At 41.8% G+C, this 19,803-nt stretch overlaps 1 protein-coding gene across 21 annotated transcripts in view; it reads left to right on the forward strand.

Annotated features, from left to right (window-relative positions):
* The window catches only part of Cda5 (Chitin deacetylase-like 5), a 339,947-nt gene extending 323,127 nt beyond the window's left edge, over positions 1-16,820 (forward strand). For 18 of the 21 annotated variants that reach the window (XM_070104251.1, XM_070104256.1, XM_070104254.1 and 15 more), the window contains 6 exons: positions 2,005-2,230; positions 4,688-4,817; positions 9,455-9,617; positions 10,259-10,403; positions 12,554-12,752; positions 14,373-16,820. In XM_070104251.1, the coding sequence (XP_069960352.1) occupies positions 2,005-2,230; positions 4,688-4,817; positions 9,455-9,617; positions 10,259-10,403; positions 12,554-12,752; positions 14,373-14,516 (1,007 nt within the window). In that variant the 3' untranslated portion in view covers positions 14,517-16,820. Of the gene's footprint in view, positions 1-2,004; positions 2,231-2,707; positions 2,934-4,687; positions 4,818-9,454; positions 9,618-10,258; positions 10,404-12,553; positions 12,753-14,372 lie in introns of all 21 variants that reach the window. The other 3 variants (XM_070104253.1, XM_070104257.1, XM_070104270.1) reach the window with 1 other exon arrangement.
* The last annotated feature ends 2,983 nt before the right edge of the window (positions 16,821-19,803 follow it).

Consider the following 19,803-nt stretch of genomic DNA (forward strand, 5'->3'; position numbering starts at 1 on the left):
GACACCTTTGCACCTGAAATAGCTTTATAATTACCTTTTTCTTTCACTGTTATGCAAAGTTTAGTAAAGGTTATATTCAAGACCGTACCACCAACAGTACTGAAAAAAAAGACGGGTGTAGAGCAAACTTTTACTGTGACGTCTTTTAAAAGTTCCACTCAAATCGAAAAGCTGCCACACTAAAAGCTTCCTGTACGCCTGTGTCTTTTTTTCTAATATCAGCTAGAGATAACATGTTTTACCACTCCTGTCGCAGATCACTAGAGCCCCGTCACTAAAAGTCATTATGTGTGTTGTCCGTTTACATTCTTGTATGTTTGTTCGTGTTATGTGTCTGTGATGACCCCTATGTTTACCAGTGTCGTTTCTTCAACATCTGTCTTTTAAACTATGACTTAGACATATTGAAAGCATTCCATATTTACATATTTCACTCGCTTTCCTGAACACATCTTTGAAGATGTAAACTGGTGAGCATATAGCAGCTTGCATGTCTCTCCTGTATATTTTACATTAGATAATAATGTCATAAAAGCAAAGATAAATATAACTCGTGTACAACAATACTCAGTAAGATAATCTTATAAACTTATATATAATGGACAGTAGTTTTAGCTCATTTCAATTTAAAAAATAAAGTTGAGTAATAAAGTCAATACTATAAAAGGTGTACCAATGGCTAGTCAAGTTTGGCGAACCTGCTCCTTAGCAGTGACTATCAAGTTTGGCGAAGCTGCTCCTTAGCAGTGACTATCAAGTTTGGCGAAGCTGCTCCTTAGCAGTGACTATCAAGTTTGGCGAAGCTGCTCCTTAGCAGTGACTATCAAGTTTGGCGAAGCTGCTCCTTAGCAGTGACTATCAAGTTTGGCGAACCTGCTCCTTAGCAGTGACTATCAAGTTTGGCGAACCTGCTCCTTAGCAGTGACTATCAAGTTTGGCGAACCTGCTCCTTAGCAGTGACTATCAAGTTTGGCGAAGCTGCTCCTTAGCAGTGACTGTCAAGTTTGGCGAAGCTGCTCCTTAGCAGTGACTATCAAGTTTGGCGAACCTGCTCCTTAGCAGTGACTATCAAGTTTCGCGAAGCTGCTCCTTAGCAGTGACTATCAAGTTTGGCGAAGCTGCTCCTTAGCAGTGACTATCAAGTTTGGCGAACCTGCTCCTTAGCAGTGATTATCAAGTTTGGCGAAGCTGCTTCCTCCTTCAATCTAGAATAACATAGAAGTTGTATCTGGCGTTGCCAGTCATCCTTACCACAAGATCCTGGCGTTTCCAGTCATCCTTACCACAAGATCCTGGCGTTTCCAGTCATCCTTACCACAAGATCCTGACGTTTCCAGTCATCCTTACCACAAGATCCTGGCGATTCCAGTCACCCTTACCACAAGATCCTGGCGTTTCCAGCCATCCTTACCACAAGATCCTGGCGTTTCCAGTCATCCTTTCCACAAGATCCTGGCGTTTTCAGTCATCTCAGATACAGGAACCTGGGATTTCCATTCTTCTCTTTCATAAGACTATATGAAGTCCACCATATTCGCCCCTGTGGACTAGCTGTTGGTACACACTTTTATGGGGTCTTTTCTGAGCATTGCTAAACTTTAATTAATGTTATATATCTTATATTTTCTTAAGTTAGACTAGAGTTTTAAATTAGATGCTTATAAGTAGGATTTAGTTAGTGCTGATGCACAGATACAGTTTTGACATCTGAAATAGCATGTACAGCACACACACACACACACACACACACACACACACACACACACACACACACACACACACACACACACACACACACACACACAGTTATTAGGTGAATACACACACAAAACTAACATACACACACACGCACTCACACGGGGCCAGGAGCTGAGTCTCGACCCCTGTAACCACAATTAGGTGAGCACACACATACACACAATACACACACACATACGAGCCCTGGCATGACCTGGGCTTGACTTCAGTTATGCTAATGCAGCTGCCCTAACCACCCCGCCACAGGTGGTTACGACCCCGTGGAGGTTCCTCAGATTGTCCTTCTGACCTTTGACGACGCGGTCAACGACCTTAACAATGGTCTCTATCGTGACCTTTTTGAGGTCGGCAGGAAAAACCCCAACAACTGTCCAATTACCTCCACTATGTATGTTAGTCATGAGTGGACCGACTACTCCCAGGTCCAAGACTTGTACGCTGATGGCCATGAAATGGCTTCTCATTCCGTCTCGTAAGTATTACATACCCAGTGGTAACAGTGACCCATCTGTGCTGTACATTGCACTGAAGCTTGCTTCATGGCCGCATGTTCTTCGTCTACGTTACTTGAACTTTTGTACATACATTGGTCACCGACTGCGGCTTTTCGCATGACTGACCTCGGTTTCTCCTTATTGTACATAAAAGTATCTAATGCATCTACCCTCGTGTGTCTGTTCCTTCATTATATTGTACATAATATCTTCATTTTCTATGTATGCTTGCATGTCCATCTTTTATTTTCCTCATTGTATATAGAACCATTACCTATGCTTGGTATTAATGTTTATGTAAGTTTACCATATAACTCCTTTCCTGTTATATTCCTTTTAATTTCTGAAACTATCGTTTTCTTTTATATAAAAAAGGTCTGCTTGGATGGGTAACTATGTTATTTTTCCTGATTCTACCCCCTGCTCTATACTCTTCATGCTTCCCCTCATCTCAGGCGGCTTCCTCCCAGCCGAGACTCCCCAGATCGTTCTGCTGACGTTTGATGACTCAGTGAATGACCTGAATAGACCGCTGTATAAAGATCTCTTCGAGAAAGGTCGCGTAAATCCCAACGGCTGTCCAATCGTCTCAACTATGTATGTTTCTCATGAATGGACCGATTATTCCCAGGTTCAGAATCTATATGCTGAAGGTCACGAGATAGCGTCTCACAGTATTCAGTAAGTCCCCAGACCGGTGCTCAAGCGAGCTCTGGCCTCGTCTCACGGGAGAGGAATATGCATCACACTGTTTTCTTGCATGTTACCCGGATATTGAGGTCCACCGCAGCATCCAGCGGGACCACTGATGCATCAGTCTCTCTGTCTGTCTCTCTGTGATGCAAATTACTCTCCTTAATGGCATGTTTTTATTTGGCTTTGTTTTGAAATCTTAAGGAAGCTTCTAAACTTTATGGTTTTGCTATTTTTTTTTTTTTTTTTGAGATAAAGCCCGCTGTCTCTAACGTTGTACAATGCCTGTTAGCTAGTAAATTAACATTATATATATATATATATATATATATATATATATATATATATATATATATATATATATATATATATATATATATATATATATCTAACAATGCAAGACAAGCCACGGGAGGTGGAAATCTTTAGCTCAAGTGCTTCCACACTTCTCACTGCGTCATCAGGAGCTATGCAGTATTGCAAGGCAGCGACTGAAGAATTGAGGAGATGATTTTTCACAGAGTAGCGCAGTGCAGGCTGACACCAGCCAAAGTTTCTGTGTGTGCCACCTGCCCTACGACCATCCTCGTCCTTCCCCCAACATGAGGCAGGAGATGGCCTCTGGCTTTCAGGCAGTCAAGGAATAAGAAATTAGAAACTACCATAGCCAGAAGAGATACTTCTGAGTACCCCGGGGAACATTCCTAAACCCCAGACTATGGCTTTTAAACAAACAAAGAGTACATTAATTTCTCTTTTTTCAATTAAGGGGTTACACAGAATAATGGGAATACATATGTATATTATCCACTGTGAAACATATTTTCTCAAGTCACATAACCTGTTCTAGAAGAAGCTTGGGGCTGGCTATTGTATTTTCTGATTTCCTATTCCTTGACTGCAGAAAAGCCAGAGGCCGTCTCATGCCTCATGTTGGGGGAGGACGGAGAGAGTCGTAGGACAGGTGGCACGCAAGCAGTTGCCTCACAGAGAGACTGTGGCTGGTGTCAACCCGCGCTGCGCTACTCTGTAAAAAAAATCTCCTCAATCCTTCAGTTGATGCCTTGCAACATTTCATAGCTCCTGATGATGCACTGAGAAGTGTGAAAGTACTTTAGCTAAAGATTTACACCCCCCCCCCGTGGCTTGTCTTGCATATATATATATATATATATATATATATATATATATATATATATATATATATATATATATATATATATATATATATATAGTATATGGTACGCCTCTTGTGCAATATGTACAATGTAAATATAAACGAATCTCTTAAGATTTATCATAACTACTTAAATTACAATTAAGTATATTATTAAACATTGCTTCCTTGCCACTCACTTTTTCTATCATTATTTATTTTTTCATGATTGACTCACCACAATGAAAATTTCATTCCCTGATTTTTTTTTTTGTAATTGTTGGAATATTCAGTTTTCATGATAGATATAATTCATTAATAACTGAATGAATACTTTCGAAATCTAATTAACGTTATACTGTTTGAGAGGATGTATAAGTCATAGTAACCAGTTCTCATCACCACCCAGACATCACCACACCTTAACTACCCTACCCTCACGTTACTGCATCACCACACTCGCATCACCATACATCACTACCATACTCTCACATCACCACACCCTCAAGTAAGTTATCCACCCTCATCACTTTAACTCTCCCACTCACGCCTCCACATCTGGACTCTCCCTCCCTGCCCACCTCAGACATAGCTTTGGAGAACAGTTCTCTACCAAGAAGTGGGCGAAGGAGATCGCTGGCCAGCGGGAGATCCTGTCAGCATACGGCGGCGTCAAGATGGAGGACGTGAGGGGCATGAGAGCTCCCTTCCTTGCCGTGAGTACCTCCAGTTTTGTGTTTTCCTGCTCTTTAGCTTCTCTTATTGGTTCGAGGAAACAGTAAACGCAAAGGAATCATCATATTTTATCCCCGAAAAGGGCAGTGTCATAAGCCTCATCCAAAGAAGAGATGTCGTATCTTATCGATTTATGATTTTGGTAGAGTATTAACAGTATACGATCTGTTGGCAAAGTACAGAGGTAATTTAACAAGTTGTAACTAATTTGTTTATGCATGTATTGATCCTGTCTTCTCCATCACACTTACAAGTAAACAACTTCATCACAATTTAAATTATTTAATTTTCCAGAAAGGGGGACACGTGAAAGAAATGCAATTCAAAGGCTAGCTACGGAAAAGTTTATTATAACCATTACACAAAACTATATTTGAGTAATGGTAAACCACGACGCGTTTTTGATAAACTACGTGAAAATGAAATTACAAGCAAAGATTATAATTAGTCACAAAATTGCAAGCACAATATTTATAATAGAGTAGCTGCCTCTATGATAGAGTAGCTGCCTCTATGATAGAGTAGCTGCCTCTATGATAGAGTAGCTGCCTCTATGGTATCCAAGTCAAAGTGGATGTATAAGTACAAAATCCTCAAGTCAGATATGACAACACAATGGTAGTGGTGACCTGAAACAATTACTGTTATTATTCCTTTATCAGGGAAAAGAATATAATATATATAATATATATTTTATTTATTATCACACTGGCCGATTCCCACCAAGGCAGGGTGGCCCGAAAAAGAAAAACTTTCACCATCATTCACTCCATCACTGTCTTGCCAGAAGGGTGCTTTACACTACAGTTTAAACTGAAACATTAACACCCCTCCTTCAGAGTCCTCAAGTCCGGCCTGCCGGTTTCCCTGAACCCCTTCATAAATGTTACTTTGCTCACACTCCAACAGCACGTCAAGTATTAAAAACCATTTGTCTCCATTTACTCCTATCAAACACGCTCATGTATGCCTGCTGGAAGTCCAAGCCCCTCGCACACAAAACCTCCTTTACCCCCTCCCTCCAACCTTTCCTTGGCCGACCCCTACCCCGCCTTCCTTCCACTACAGACTGATACACTCTTGAAGTCACTCTGTTTCGCTCCATTCTCTCTACATGTCCGAACCTCCTCAACAACCCTTCCTCAGCCCTCTGGACAACAGTTTTGGTAATCCCGCACCTCCTCCTAACTTCCAAACTACGAATTCTCTGCATTATATTCACACCACACATTGCCCTCAGACAAGACATCTCCACTGCCTCCAGCCTTCTCCTCGCTGCAACATTCATCACCCATGCTTCATACCCATATAAGAGCGTTGGTAAAACTATACTCTCATACATTCCCCTCTTTGCCTCCAAGGACAAAGTTCTTTGTCTCCACAGACTCCTAAGTGCACCACTCACCCTTTTCCCCTCATCAATTCTATGATTCACCTCATCTTTCATAGACCCATCCGCTGACACGTCCACTCCCAAATATCTGAATACATTCACCTCCTCCATACTCTCTCCCTCCAATCTGATATCCAATCTTTCATCACCTTATCTTTTTGTTATCCTCATAACCTTACTCTTTCCTGTATTCAATTTTAATTTTCTTCTTTTGCACACCCTACCAAATTCATCCACTAATCTCTGCAACTTCTCTTCAGAATCTCCCAAGAGCAGAGTGTCATCAGCAAAGAGCAACTGTGACAACTCCCACTTTGTGTGATTCTTTATCTTTTAACTCCACGCCTCTTGCCAAGACCCTCGCATTTACTTCTCTTACAACCCAATCTATAAATATATTAAACAATCACGGTGACATCACACATCCTTGTCTAAGGCCTACTTTTACTGGGAAATAATTTCCCTCTTTCCTACATACTCTAACTTGAGCCTCACTATCCTTGTAAAAACGTCTTCACTGCTTTCAGTAACCTACCCCCTATACCATACACCTGCAACATCTGCCACATTGCCCCCCTATCCACCCTGTCATACGCCTTTTCCAAATCCATAAATGCCAAAAAGACCTCTTTAGCCTTATCTAAATACTGTTCACTTATATGTTTCACTGTAAACACCTGGTCCACACAACCCCTACCTTTCCTAAAGCCTCCTTGTTCATCTGCTATCCTATTCTCCGTCTTACTCTTAATTCTTTCAATAATAACTCTACCATACACTTTACCAGGTATACTCAACAGACTTATCCCCCTATAATTTTTGCACTCTCTTTTGTCCCCTTTGCCTTTATACAAAGGAACTATGCATGCTCTCTGCCAATCCCTAGGTACCTTACCCTCTTCCATACATTTATTAAATAATTGCACCAACCACTCCAAAACTATATCCCCACCTGCTTTTAACATTTCTATCTTTATCCCATCAATCCCGGCTGCCTTACCCCCTTTCATTTTACCTACTGCCTCACGAACTTCCCCCACACTCACAACTGGCTCTTCCTCACTCCTTCAAGATGTTATTCCTCCTTGCCCTATACACGAAATCACAGCTTCCCTATCTTCATCAACATTTAACAATTCCTCAAAATATTCCCTCCATCTTCCCAATACCACTAACTCTCCATTTAATAACTCTCCTCTCCTATGTTTAACTGACAAATGCATTTGTTCTCTAGGCTTCCTTAACTTGTTAATCTCACTCCAAAACTTTTTCTTATTTTCAACAAAATTTGTTGATAACATCTCACCCACTCTCTCATTTGCTCTCTTTTTACATTTCTTCACCACTCTCTTAACCTCTCTCTTTTTCTCCATATACTCTTCCCTCCTTGCATCACTTCTACTTTGTAAAAACTTCTCATATGCTAACTTTTTCTCCCTTACTACTCTCTTTACATCATCATTCCACCAATCGCTCCTCTTCCCTCCCGCACCCACTTTCCTGTAACCACAAACTTCTGCTGAACACACTAACACTACATTTTTAAACCTATATATATATATATATATATATATATATTTATATATATATATAAGGTATATGCAAGGAATTCGCAAGAGCAGGCAAAATATAATACAAACACTGATCTCTGGCTGAAGGAGACTCGAACCTACGAACCTTGGAACAAGGTATGCAGTGCTTTACCAATCTACCCACACTGGACCAATACCCTGGAGTCCAGCTTGCGCTAGACTTTGATCAAAGGCAGCCAGCTTACAGCACACCTCCCGAGAAGCCCACCAAAATTTCGAGATGCCTTAGTCTACTTGGTCTTCAGTGCTTCAAACATCAGAGGTGAAATTTCGCATTGAGGATAACATGTCCAGTACCACAGGACGTATCACCCTTGATGAGAGCACTTTCGTGGCCGTGGAAGCTACAGGACTAATTTCATTATACTCCCATTTGGAATATGAGTCTTCACGAGCAGTACACATATTAATGCATCCACAAACGAGTGGTTTTAAGCAAATAATACTGCAACTAGCCGAGGATCAAACCCCCAATATTTTAGCGCGCCTCCAGAGAAACCCTCCAAAATTCCGAGACTCTTTAGTCCACTTGGCCATCAATGCTTCAAAAATCAGGTGCCCATTAAAACTGAACATAGTCGTATTTCACTGCAGTATTGAAATATAATACCGACAAGATGATGAATTATTTATCTGAAGACGTTCCGTCATGTAGTGGCTTTATCAGTTCACTGCAGAGATAATTTTAAGCTGATGGAACTGGAGACGGAAGAAGATGAGGTAATCTGCCTCTCGTCCTGGATGCCGGTGATCACCACCTTTTGAGTAGTCTTGAATTAATACCGAATTGCATTGAACTGATTGCCGAAACGTCTTCAAATTAAGATATCAAGGTGTTCCATATATCTCGTGGTTTCATATCAAGAAATATAAATAACAGGAACCCTCAGGATACTCAACTCTATATATTGTTGGTTAGAGTTCATGTAGAATATGCTGCACAGTTCTGGCCACCATATTATAGAATGGATATCAGTGCATTGGAAAACGTACGAAGGAGGATGACAAAATTGATCTAATGTATCAGAAATCTCTCTTACTTGGATAGACTGAGGGCATTAAATCTGCACTCTCTGGAAGATATAAATGAGGTGTATAAGTGGAAAACAGGAATAAATAAATGGGATGTAAATAACGTACTAAAAATATCTAACCAAGATAGGACTCGAAACAATGAGCTGAAGTTTGGTAAAAGAGTGAGGATGAGTGGAACAAACTCCTTGTAGCTTTAATAATAGGTTAGACAATAACATGAATGGGTATGGGTGGGTGTGAGTTGGACCTGTCTAATATGGGCCACTAGGCCTGCTACAGTACTCTTTATGTTCCTAATTCATTATAGTTGTATAAATAATGATTTGTAACGAGAATCTTAGTAAAATGTATGAACTTATTACATAGTGTATGCATAACCGTTTCCACATTAACCTGCATGAATATAACAGAGTACACAGTCAAGATAAATAATGATGACTGATTACATCGTCTTCACATCTCTACTACTACTGAAAACTCCTCTGTATTCGACTAAACATATCTAACTGTTGAACATGCGTGTTATTTATCAACATGTCTGTAATGTATACCATTTTCATACTGAAGATAAATAATAGCATGATGTATGGGTTGACAGGTGGGTGGTAACAAGATGTACAGGATGTTGTGGCAGGAAAACTTCACATACGATTCCTCTATGCCGGTCTACGAGAATAATCCACCCAGCTGGCCCTACACTCTCGACTACAGGATCTTCCACGACTGCATGATCCCTCCTTGTCCAACAAATTCATATCCTGGTGAGTGGGTAGTTCTATTCAACTTTTTGATGCTTCATCCCTTATCGTGACTGTTTACTATCGTTCAGGTATTCTCTTATCCCTGCTAACATGTTTCTTGTTACCTTAGCTTGCTTCTCCAATTTATCAAGTACTGTAGCTATTTATTAGTAACGAATCAATACTGTTTGTATAATCTGGGAATATGCAATATACTTTGTCTCTTCCTTGCCATACGTCTGATGATATATTATTTGTCACTAAGATTTATATGGAGTAGCTTTCATTTTATTATCTATGGTTGTGCTCATTTTTCTTTTTATATTTTCTAGTAATTTTTACGTTACACTGGCTAGGATCACTAGTGTGAATCAATTAACCACCCAATAACCTTTGTAATTCCTGGATCACTTAGGGGCACTTGATCATAATACCCCTTATACAGATGAGGATCTAAGGATCTCAAGCCTTCTCAGGATGCTTCAGTATTATCTAAACCATAGCTATGACTTAAATCACATTATTTAAATCACTTAAGCATCCGTATCGCCCTCTCTCTCCCTCCCTCCCTCTCTCTCTCTCTCTCAATTACACCTAATTTCTACTCTGTTTCCCAGTCTCTACCATTTCTTACGTGCCTCTTGTCCTTCCTCTGCCTACAGGATTGTGGCAAGTGCCCATGGTGATGTGGCAGGACTTGAATGGAGGTCGGTGCTCGATGGGTGACGCCTGCACCACACCCCCAGATGCTGAGGGAGTCTACAAGATGCTGATCAAGAACTTCGAGAGACACTACACCACCAACAGGTAAGAAGCAGGGAAGAGATGAGATGTAGAAGTGATGAAAGAAAGTTTAACAAGGCAATAGCTGCAACAGGTAGGGGAAACATTAGCAACAGACAATAAGGAAGAAAACAGCATGGAATGAAGCAGTAGCAAGAAGGAAGAAACAAAAGAAGAATGTAAAATTATAATATCGAAAGTGAAACAAACCACACTGAATCAGGAAACTGGAAGTGAGAGCTGAACGACACTTCGCTCTACCGAAGACAATTATCAAGTCGAGGCTTAGCAGGAGGACGGTGAAGGACAAGAGTGCGATCAAGGCGTTTAGATGAAGAGACGATTAACCTCTTTTTCTGCTCTGGTTCAGCCTTTTCCAAAATTTAGTCACGTCATGTGCGTTTTTATGTTAGAGTATTTGCAGTATTCTGAGAGACAGACAAGCAACAAACTGAACAAAACTGTACTGCTAATAACTTGCATCCTGATAACAGTCAACGACTGATGGAAACGTAGTGGGATGGTCAGGAAGCTGCACACCGGCAGTAGCAGGAGGTATGGGAGGAGTATTACTTCCTTACCCATTCTTCTTCCTTCCCGAACAAACGCTTTCTCTCCCCTGCCCCAACCTACCTCCCTCCTCTCTCAAAGGAACCCCCTCGTGTCCCCACATCTTACCTGCCCTATCCTCCATTCAATAGTACCCTCTTCCCCTCCACACAAACCACCTGGCTTCTCCCCCACAGCACCATCTTCTCTTCACAATTAATCTCCCTTCTTCCCCAACCACCACCCTTTCTCCTCCTAATAACCCCTCTCTCTTCTTTCCCACAACCAGCTATTTTCCTCTCTACGGCTCACCCTCTCTCCTTCCTCACAATCACCCTCACCTCTAACCCTCAACTTTTCTTTACACTCCCTACAACCACACTTTCTCCTCATCCACTCTATATCTTTCCATACAACCGCTTTGTTCCCTCTCCACAACCTCCCAATCCTTTCCCGACAATTGCCTTCTTCCCTATTTCACAGCAACCCTCTTCCTTCCCCACTACGACACTGTCCCCTCCCAGAACCCATTCTGTTCCCGATAACCACCCACTGTTTTACCACACAACACCCCCTTTCCTCTACCCCTAATACACTTTCTCCCCTCCCCACTCTTACCCTATATCCTTCCTCATAACCTCCTTATATCCTTATCCCACAAACAACTACCGTCTCTCATGACCATTACAGTGTGGAACCCATAAAGATATGCTTATCGTCCTCCTGAAATCTCCCAGTACCGGTTCACAGATTTCATTATTGTGCATCACTTCCTGTGTGATGGAAAATGACTTGGAAAGAAAATTGTCATATGTCCCCATGATGCACTTATCAAATATTACTATTACATTCATGTGTAAGCACTAAACCCATAGGGGTCATGTATCTCTAGGGGAATGAGAGGTAAATGGGCTTAATTAATGAAGTTTGATCATTATTTTTTTTATTTCCTCGAGGCACTAAGCCCATAGAGTTCGTACGGAGCCTGGAAAATGGCAGATAAGAAAGTTTGATCCAAGGAAGGGACGTGCATCTAAAACTTGGTTCCTGAGCCCTGCCAGGCATCAAGAAGGGACTTGCACTGATGCACTGCTGATTCTCCAAGTATCGTTCAATAAAGACATGACCACTGTACCTCACCCCTGGCAGGATGTTGCAGTCTCCGGATAAATTCGCCTTGCTAAAAAAAACTGCATTATTTCTTGCATTTGTAATACATTGCTACGTAATACCGCCTGGTAATATTCTGTGGCAGGAAATTAATATAGCTTCATACAGTGTAGTAATATACATTGTTGTTTCATACAGTGTAGTTTATACTATATAGTTTTATATTATGCAGTTTATTATTATGTAGTTTATTATTATGTAGTTTATAGTTTAGCTTTATACAGTGTAGTTTTATACAGTGTAGTTTTATATATCGTAGTTTTATACAGTGTAGTTTTATATAGAGTAGTTGTATACAGTGTAGTTTTATATAGCGTAGTTTTACACAGTGTAGTTTTATATAACGTAGTTTTACACAGTGTAGTTTATATAACGTAGTTGTATACAGTGTAGTTTTATGCAGTTTACTGCATGTTGTCAGAGTAAGCAAAGTAACCTAACTTGACCTCACACAGAGCGCCGTTTGGTTTGTTCTACCACGCAGCGTGGTTCACCACGCCTCACCACAAGGAAGGTTTTATCGCCTTCCTGGACACCATCACAGCTATGGATGACGTTTGGCTCACCACCAACTGGCAGCTTATCCAGTGGTTGAGGGATCCAACTCCACTCAGCAGGATCAAGAACTTTGCTCCCTTCAGCTGTAACTATTCGGTACGTGATGGCTGGAATTAGCGGATTTCTCTCCATTCTTCACTTTCACTGCCTATTTCCCTCCTTTATCTTACTTGTCTTCTACCCTCTCTCCCATTCCTTCCCTTCTTATGGAGTATATTTTTGTATTCGTAACTACCTTTATTCTTGTCTTGTCCTCCATTCTTTGCTTCCTCTACCTACCTACCTAACTTACCTTTTCCTTATCCACTTCTTTCCGTTCCTTGACCTTTCTACCATTCTCTCTTCCTTTCTTCTCCTGCTTAAATCTTTCTCCCTCATCCTTAGCTGCTCTTAACAACCTCCCTTTTTCTCTTTCTCCACACTTCCCACTTTCTTTCCCCTCTACCTATCCTTTCTTGTTCTGCCTGCCCTTCTTTCTCCTACTTTTCTACCATATTTTATATCTTGTTTATCTCTCACCTCCTTCGTTTGCACTCTGTTTCCTGGTTTCTCCTCCACTCTTTTCCTCTGTGCCTTCTCACTAACTTCATGCTTTGCATCCCTCTTTAATTTCGCTCGATTAATTTCCCCTTCCTCTTAGATTCCAGTCTCCTATTCCAGTGTCATGTGTGTCCTATTTACCTTCCCTCTCCGTTGACTTACATTGTCGACCCACTGGGTGCTCAGGACAAGCATTGCTAGGCCAGGTTTCAAACGCCTTGGACAGTGTTTTCTCATAAACCAAGCTGTGAAAACGTGTTAATCTCAGGAGCAATATGTACCGGAACCCTACTATGGGGGCACATTGCACTATTGTCAGTTCCTGGAACACTCCAGGACGAACAATACTATTATGTGCAAGTGACACTCTTGCGAATTACTGGGATGTAGCACATCAATTAGAGTTGTGTGTGCAACTACCTGTCCTAGAAGGAGGAGGTAGCAGAGTTTCCTGAGGCATAAGTACAACGACAGGTTTACCGATGATTCGCCTTCGGGCAGATACTATCCCATAGTTCCTTGCTTATACCAAACCAAAAAGACTGCAGTCGCTAGAGATTTACTCCAAGGCTGGGTGGACAGACTTAGCAGGTGAGTGGACCTGTGTAAGTGGGTTAGCATGAGCGATTCACACCATATGTAAGCAGTTAAGCACATGCTGTAACAGTCCATCAGATAAACGTCATTTAACATAGTCTCTTGTTAATTAGCACTTAATACAATGTTAAGCAGAATCGTCATGAGATTAAACTACTGGTGAATAATTAATATTAATTCTAGTTTAAGTAAATATTAACCCAGTAATTTTCTGGCTGCCCCAGCCATCGCTAGGAATATATTCAACAAAGTAGAAGACACGAACTCCAATTGACTTTATTTTGAACTTCCTCAATCTTAAGACTGAAGAATCAATTTATGGGAAAATATTTTCTCAGAAAAATATCTGGAATTTTGTATGTCGGTATCACCATACCTCTCCAGTCAAGACCAGCTGGTATTGCGTATTGGTGATTACAACCCTGCTGACTTTTTCCCTCTCCTCATCTTTCAAGCTTCTTTACATATCCTCTTGCTGCTTACATCCTTATTCTCTTTCAAAAAATATTCCCTAATAATAATGTATAGAGCTACGTACCACATTCTTGCTTCCACTGATTACTTCCTCATATCCCGCAGGACCGCCCCAAGTGCACCACCAAGAAAGTATGTAATGTATGGCACAAGGGAGGAGTGCGCTACATGAGGACGTGTCAACCCTGCCCGGAGACCTACCCTTGGACGGGAAACACAGGCGTTAACAGTCCTCTCAACGACCCTTAATCATCCCCATCTCTCACAACGATCTCTCCTACCCTTTCTTTTGGTTTCTTCCTCAGCGGTACCGCCAGCACCACCGCCTCCCTGTCCCTTGCTTCATTTCCCTATTCTCCTCCATCTCCCTTTGTGATCATGTGATATTTTGTTATGGTGTGGTGGGTGGCGGGTCCTGAGAGAGCTTACCCTGACGCGGCTGTGACCATTAATCTGCATCAGGTGAATGCTCCTACCTGATGACTTTAACAAATCTCCTATTTTGTATTTATGATTTTGAAGAAAAATAGTCGTTCTAACTGGATAAGTGTGTCGGTGAATCCTTATGTGCAGACTCCACAGTATTCTCTAAATGGTATTTACGATTTGGAATAAGTTGAGCGATTATATTAGCTGGCATTTGTCAGAGTTGCGAGCGGCGCCGATAAAGCATCCTCTTAGTGTTCCAACCTTACATGTTTAACTCCACTACTTGTGTCCAGAAACAGTACACACTAACTTTCGGCCACTGGATCTCCCACTTCTTTTGTACATGCTTAAGTGCGTCGTTTTTTTTTTAACTGTCATTGTCAATCATGAACCCAGATGATTTAGCTATTTACAGTATTTCAAGCATTGGAACGTACAATTACACATGGCTGCTAGTCGTAAATATGAAGTGAGGATCAGTAAACTGAGTCAATATTTACAAGTCATTATTTCTTGTCCTTGTAGTCTTGTGTTGCGACCAAGCAAGTAATGTTATATTAAATTTAAAGGATTTTAAATACCAACAGAGCAACTTGATTCATATATATATATATATATATATATATATATATATATATATATATATATATATTTATATCCTAATTAAACGAATTTCAGATTTCCATCTGAAAATACTTTGGTGACGCATAGCAATTACTTTTTCGATCAATGATACTTCGAATAATTAAGCTCGTGACACAGAATATTTCAACGTCGAGGAGCAAGTTGATACCAGCCAGTAAATACTGTTATGTGAATGTTACTGAACCTCATCCTCTTTGTCAGTGTGGCTTAACACCGTCGTCCACACCTTTCCTGCTCCTCTCTGGCGTAAGTTAACATCACATGTCAGTGACACATAGGTACAGCCAAGAAATAACTGTTCAGTATAGGAAAAAGGTGATTGCACCGGCAATTTTTGTCTTGAGAAAACGAATATATCAGAATTATAGCCTTGAATATTGGCTAAAGTATGATACACTGGCGAATCATCTCAGATTATGAATCAAGAATTAATACATCTGTTTACAATGAGAATTTGATCAGGGGATCATGAAGTCCCTTTTGCCTTATACTGTTGATAATGACGTGGGTCTCCACATACAGCATGAGGATCCTTATACAGTGATACATGATGAATGGTTCTCCTCTCATTCCTAGGAAGACATTAATACGTGACATGATCAGATGATTTTGATGTTTATGTTTTCCTTAGAGTTTATTTTCCTATTGAATTATATAAGAAAATTGACCTTACGGATGCATGACTGTCACTCAAAAATGCCCGATCCTGCCACCTGTTAATTTATGTAGACTAAGGATGCAATGTAGATATGTATATAGATATTTCTTTTACTTGTTATAACTATATTAAAAAAATATGGTTAGAAACAAAATAATGTGCCGTTGCTATATCCGTGCAATATATAAACTAAAGGCCTTAGTTCTCTTCGAAATTAGGACTTTTGTCAAATTTAAATGACTTTAACCTGTTGATTGGATATTATTCAGCCCTTTTATTGAGTGGCATTCCATATTAACGTTTAGGATTACGCCTTTTTTGACTTTTTATATTTGAACTATACATATATATTAAAAGTTTTTGTCTTTATGACGAGAGGAATTTAATTTTTCCTTTTTTCTCTCGCCTGTGCCAAGAGCACTGTTACCACTCTAAGGTGTCACAAGATACCCACTGTTACCACACCCAAATGTCATGTACTGACCACTAAAACGGAGTTTTGGGTTGAAGATACCTGGAGTATATCTGGAGAGGTTTTCGGGGATCAACCCCCCGCGGCCCGGTCTGTGACCAGGCCTCATGGTGGCTCAGGGCCTGATCAACCAGGCTGCTACTGAAGTTTGCAAACAAAAAATATTTTAAGAAAATGGGATCTCTACAGAAAACCAAAAAGCTGACAAAAAACAGCTTATCTAATGGAAAATAAGATCTACGGAAAATTATAATAACTTTGTCCCTGGCTCACTTAAAGTATTAATATTTCTCAACTCAATAGTCTATCAATCTATCACATTCTTTACTACCATTCCCTTATGTAAAAATTAAAACAAGAAACAAAAGCCCAATTGTAGTTCTGTAGAACACTCAAGCTCTTTTTTTTTTTTTACCTATTCATTTTTTTTGTGGATAGGGAAGCTTTTCCGTCTGTTACTGTGACTGTCATCAGATTTATTGCTTACCTGGTCGACTTTTTTTTACGTCTCTTCCTTTATCAGCTTACCTGACCATTCTCTGTACCTACTGCTCTCGTCTTCTTCTTCACGGATGGAATTACCTTGAAGGAACAAAAGTAATAGAAAGGGTTACCTTGAGTATTTTCCTCCAAATCTCAAATGTAATTGATACAAAAAATAAATTTGTTTCTATATAATTTGTGTAATTTATTTCCTTATATACACTCCAAACCTCAGTCTTGCTCTCACCCACAGTCTTGCTCTCACCCACAGTCTTGCTCTCACCCACAGTCTTGCTCTCACCCACAGTCTTGCTCTCACCCACAGTCTTGCTCTCACCCACAGTCTTGCTCTCACCCGCAGTCTTGCTCTCACCCACAGTCTTGCTCTCACCCACAGTCTTGCTCTCACCCACAGTCTTGCTCTCACCCACAGTCTTGCTCTCACCCACAGTCTTGCTCTCACCCACAGTCTTACTATCACCCACAGTCTTGCTCTCACCCACAGTCTTGCTCTCACCCACAGTCTTGCTCTCACCCACAGTCTTGCTCTCACCCACACTCTTACTATCACCCACAGTCTTGCTCTCACCCACAGTCTTGCTCTCACCCACAGTCTTGCTCTCACCCACAGTCTTGCTCTCACCCACAGTCTTGCTCTCACCCACACTCTTGCTCTCACCCACACTCTTGCTCTCACCCACACTCTTGCTCTCACCCACAGTCTTGCTCTCACCCACAGTCTTGCTCTCACCCACAGTCTTGCTCTCACCCACAGTCTTGCTCTCACCCACAGTCTTGCTCTCACCCACAGTCTTACTGTCACCCACAGTCTTACTGTCACCCACAGTCTTGCTCTCACCCACAGTCTTGCTCTCATCCACAGTCTTACTCTCACCCACAGTCTTACTGTCACCCACAGTCTTACTGTCACCCACAGTCTTGCTCTCACCCACAGTCTTGCTGTCACCCACAGTCTTGCTGTCACCCACAGTCATGCTCTCACCCACAGTCTTGCTCTCACCCACAGTCTTGCTCTCACCCACAGTCTTGCTCTCACCCACAGTCTTACTCTCACCCACAGTCTTGCTCTCACCCACAGTCTTGCTGTCACCCACAGTCTTGCTGTCACCCACAGTCTTGCTGTCACCCACAGTCTTGCTCTCACCCACAGTCTTGCTCTCACCCACAGTCTTACTCTCACCCACAGTCTTGCTCTCACCCACACTCTTACTGTCACCCACACTCTTACTGTCACCCACAGTCTTACTATCACCCACAGTCTTGCTCTCACCCACACTCTTACTGTCACCCACACTCTTACTGTCTACCACACTCTTACTGTCACCCACAGTCTTACTGTCACCCACACTCTTACTGTCACCCACACTCTTACTGTCTACCACACTCTTACTGTCACCCACACTCTTACTGTCACCCACACTCTTACTGTCACCCACACTCTTACTGTCACCCACACTCTTACTGTCACCCACACTCTTACTGTCACCCACACTCTTACTGTCACCCACACTCTTACTGTCTACCACACTCTTACTGTCACCCACAGTCTTACTGTCACCCACACTCTTACTGTCACCCACAGTCTTACTATCACCCACACTCTTACTGTCACCCACACTCTTACTATCACCCACACTCTTACTGTCACCCACACTCTTACTGTCACCCACACTCTTACTGTCTACCACACTCTTACTGTCACCCACACTCTTACTGTCACCCACACTCTTGTGTCACCCACACACTTACTGTCACCCACACTCTTACTGTCACCCACACTCTTACTGTCACCCACATTCTTACTGTCACTCACACTCTTTCTGTCACCCACACTCTTGTATCACCCACGCTCTTACTGTCATCCACAGTCTTGCTCTCACCCACACTCTTGTGTCACCCACACTCTTACTGTCACCCACACTCTTACTGTCACCCACACTCTTACTGTCACCCACACTCTTACTGTCACCCAGTCTTACTGTCACCCACAGTCTTGCTCTCACCCACACTCATACTGTCACCCACACTCTTACTGTCACCCACACTCTTACTGTCACCCACAGTCTTGCTGTCACCCACAGTCTTGCTCTCACCCACACTCTTACTGTCACCCACACTCTTACTGTCTACCACACTCTTACTGTCACCCACAGTCTTACTGTCATCCACACTCTTACTGTCACCCACACTCTTACTGTCACCCACAGTCTTACTCTCACCCACAGTCTTGCTCTCACCCACACTCTTACTGTCACCCACAGTCTTACTATCACCCACAGTCTTGCTCTCACCCACACTCTTACTGTCACCCACACTCTTACTGTCACCCACACTCTTACTGTCACCCACACTCTTACTGTCTACCACACTCTTACTGTCACCCACAGTCTTACTGTCACCCACACTCTTACTGTCACCCACACTCTTACTGTCACCCACAGTCTTACTGTCACCCACAGTCTTGCTCTCACCCACACTCTTACTGTCACCCACACTCTTACTGTCACCCACAGTCTTACTGTCACCCACACTCCTACTGTCACCCACAGTCTTACTGTCACCCACACTCTTACTGTCACCCACACTCTTACTGTCACCCACACTCTTACTGTCACCCACACTCTTACTGTCACCCACACTCTTACTGTCTACCACACTCTTACTGTCACCCACAGTCTTACTGTCACCCACACTCTTACTGTCACCCACACTCTTACTGTCACCCACACTCTTACTATCACCCACACTTTTGCTCTCACCCACAGTCCTACTATCACCCACACTTTTGCTCTCACCCACAGTCTTACTATCACCCACACTTTTGCTCT

The sequence above is a fragment of the Cherax quadricarinatus genome, chromosome 90 (assembly GCF_038502225.1).
Source record: "Cherax quadricarinatus isolate ZL_2023a chromosome 90, ASM3850222v1, whole genome shotgun sequence".
NCBI lineage: Eukaryota > Metazoa > Arthropoda > Malacostraca > Decapoda > Parastacidae > Cherax > Cherax quadricarinatus.